This window comes from Charadrius vociferus, unplaced genomic scaffold (genome assembly GCF_000708025.1).
Source record: "Charadrius vociferus isolate BGI_N301 unplaced genomic scaffold, ASM70802v2 scaffold1158, whole genome shotgun sequence".
NCBI lineage: Eukaryota > Metazoa > Chordata > Aves > Charadriiformes > Charadriidae > Charadrius > Charadrius vociferus.
The window spans coordinates 102,144-104,564 of NW_009649701.1; the positions used below are offsets into that span (position 1 = coordinate 102,144).

At 58.4% G+C, this 2,421-nt stretch overlaps 1 protein-coding gene across 1 annotated transcript in view; it reads right to left on the reverse strand.

Moving 5' to 3' along the window:
- Window positions 1-2,421, reverse strand: part of LOC104291365 (ras-related protein Rab-11A-like) — a 5,625-nt gene that overhangs the window by 232 nt on the left and 2,972 nt on the right. The window contains exons 2-4 of the mRNA XM_009890589.1: window positions 690-885; window positions 420-613; window positions 263-343 (exon numbers count right to left, since the gene is read on the reverse strand). Coding sequence (XP_009888891.1) covers window positions 263-343; window positions 420-613; window positions 690-885 — 471 coding nt within the window. The remainder of the gene's footprint in view (window positions 1-262; window positions 344-419; window positions 614-689; window positions 886-2,421) is intronic.

Below are 2,421 nucleotides of genomic sequence, written 5' to 3' on the forward strand. Positions count from 1 at the left end.
AGAAAGAGAGAGAGAAAGAGAGAAAAAAAAAAAAAAAAAAAAAAAAAAATTCTTTAAGTTTATATTTCAGTGGGGGAGCTGCCCCCTCCCAAAACACACAGCTCAAGGGGTGCAGATGCCCACATCTCCCCATCCAAGGGAGCAGGATCCCACCCCAGAATGCACAGCCAGGGTCTCCAGCGGCGTCCTGGGAGGACACAATGCCCGAAACCATCTCCATCCACCCATCCGTCCCGTCCCCCCTCTCCCGGTTGCCCCTTACCCGAGAGGATGTTGTGGAAAGCCGTCTCCACGTTGGTGGAGTCCAGAGCAGACGTCTCGAGGAAGGACAGCCCGTTCTTCTCTGCAAGGACAGGGCGAGCTCAGGCGGGTGCCGGGAGCTACAGCCGCCCTGGGATGGGACGGGACGGGGGACGTACCTGCAAAGCTCCTGGCCTCGTCGGTGGGCACGGCCCGCAGGTGCCGCAGGTCGCTCTTGTTGCCCACCAGCATGATGACGATGTTGGCATCAGCGTGGTCCTGCAGCTCCTTCAGCCAGCGCTCGGCGTTCTCGTACGTCAGGTACTTGGCGATGTCGTAGACGAGCAGAGCTCCCACCGCCCCCCGGTAGTACCTGTGGGGACAGCGAGGGGACAGGGTCACAGCAGGGCCCCGGGTGAGGGCCACCGGTGGGGAGGAGGGAAACTCACGCTGAGGTGATGGCCCGGTACCGCTCCTGCCCGGCCGTGTCCCAGATCTGAGCCTTCACCGTCTTGTTGTCCACCTGGATGCTCCTTGTGGCAAACTCCACCCCGATGGTGCTCTTGCTCTCCAGGTTGAACTCATTGCGGGTGAAGCGCGAGAGCAGGTTGCTCTTCCCCACCCCGGAGTCCCCGATGAGCACAACTTGGGGGGAGAGGGGGATAACAAGCACAGTGTTAACTCCCCCTGGCCACCCAGCAAAGGCATTCGCATCCTGTGGTGCCAACTGTCCCAGCAGACCCCACAGGTAGGGATGGGGACATCCCCATCTGCACGGACCCCACCTCCATCGCAGCCGGGGAGAAGCTGCTGGGCGAGGGGAGAGGGACCAATGACCTCCCCTCATCCTGGCAGCGCCGCATCTGCCTCTAAACCCCCCCCTCAAGAAAATTCCCTCCGTAGCCTGGTCATTGCCAGAGGTTTCCTTCCCAGCACCAGGGACGGGCGGGCGCCGTATGCACGTAGACAAAACAGGGAGAACATCAGAGCCAGGACCTGTGTGGAGACAGCCAGGCCAGAGAGGACAACCAGAGCCGGGTCTCCCATTTCCAGCCCAAGTTCCAGCCCTGAGGGTGCTCAATAGGAAGTAAGGACATGGTCTGAAAAGAAGCATCCACCTCCTCCTCCTCCTCCTCCTCCCCGGCCGCCGGTCCAGCCCGTGAGCCGGGGAGTCCCTGGGTGTGGGTTAGTTAAGTGCACTTTCTGCCTGTCCCAGTTCTGGCCGGTTCCTGTAAAACCCGGTGCGACAGGCTCTGGGCAGGCTCTGTCACGTGGCTCCTCTATCAAGTTTGTTGAGTTTATGACTCAATGGGTTTTGATTTTTTTAATTATTATTCTCTTTTTATTCCCCCACTGCCGATTCTGTTCGTTCTGCAGGTGTACTCGAACGCAGCCCACTTCACTGCGCCCACCCTGCTGGGACCAAGCTTGGGGGGGACGCACTTCTCCCCACTGGGATCAGACACCATCAGGGCTGAGATCACAACCGTCCGGTGACCACGCTGGCGAGAATGCCGGAGCTGTGACACCAAGGGACCAGCAAGGGACCACCAGCTATGGCAACAGCGCTGCACGTCACCAGGTCTGCAAGGCACGCTGCAGGATTTGCAGCAAGACACATCTACATTCATTCAAGGATGAACAACCCAGGATGTTGCTCCGTGTCCTGCATAGAATCGTCGAATTCTCTAGCTTGGAAGGGAACTTTAAGATCATCAAGTCCAACCATTAACCTGACACTGCCAAGTCCACCACTAAACTATGTCCCTCAGCACCACATCTACACGTCATGGAGCACCTCTGCTGTGAGGAGAGGCTGAGAGAGTTGGGGCTGTTCAGCCTGGAGAAGAGAAGGCTCCAGGGAGGCCTTATTGCCGCCTTCCAGTGTCTAAAGGGGCTACAGGAGAGCTGGGGAAGGACTTTTTACCGGGGCATGGAGTGACAGGACGAGGGGGAATGGCTATAAACTGGAAGAGGGCAGGTTTAGATTAAACATTGGGAAGACATTTTTCCCTTTAAGGGTTGTAAGGCACTGGCACAGGTTGCCCAGAGAGGTTGTTGAGGCCCCATCCCTGGAGGTGTTCAAGGCCAGGTTGGACGGGGCTTGGAGCAACCTGGGCTGGGGGGAGGTGGCCCTGCCCAGGGCAGGGGGTGGAACTCGATGATCTTCAAGGTCCCTTC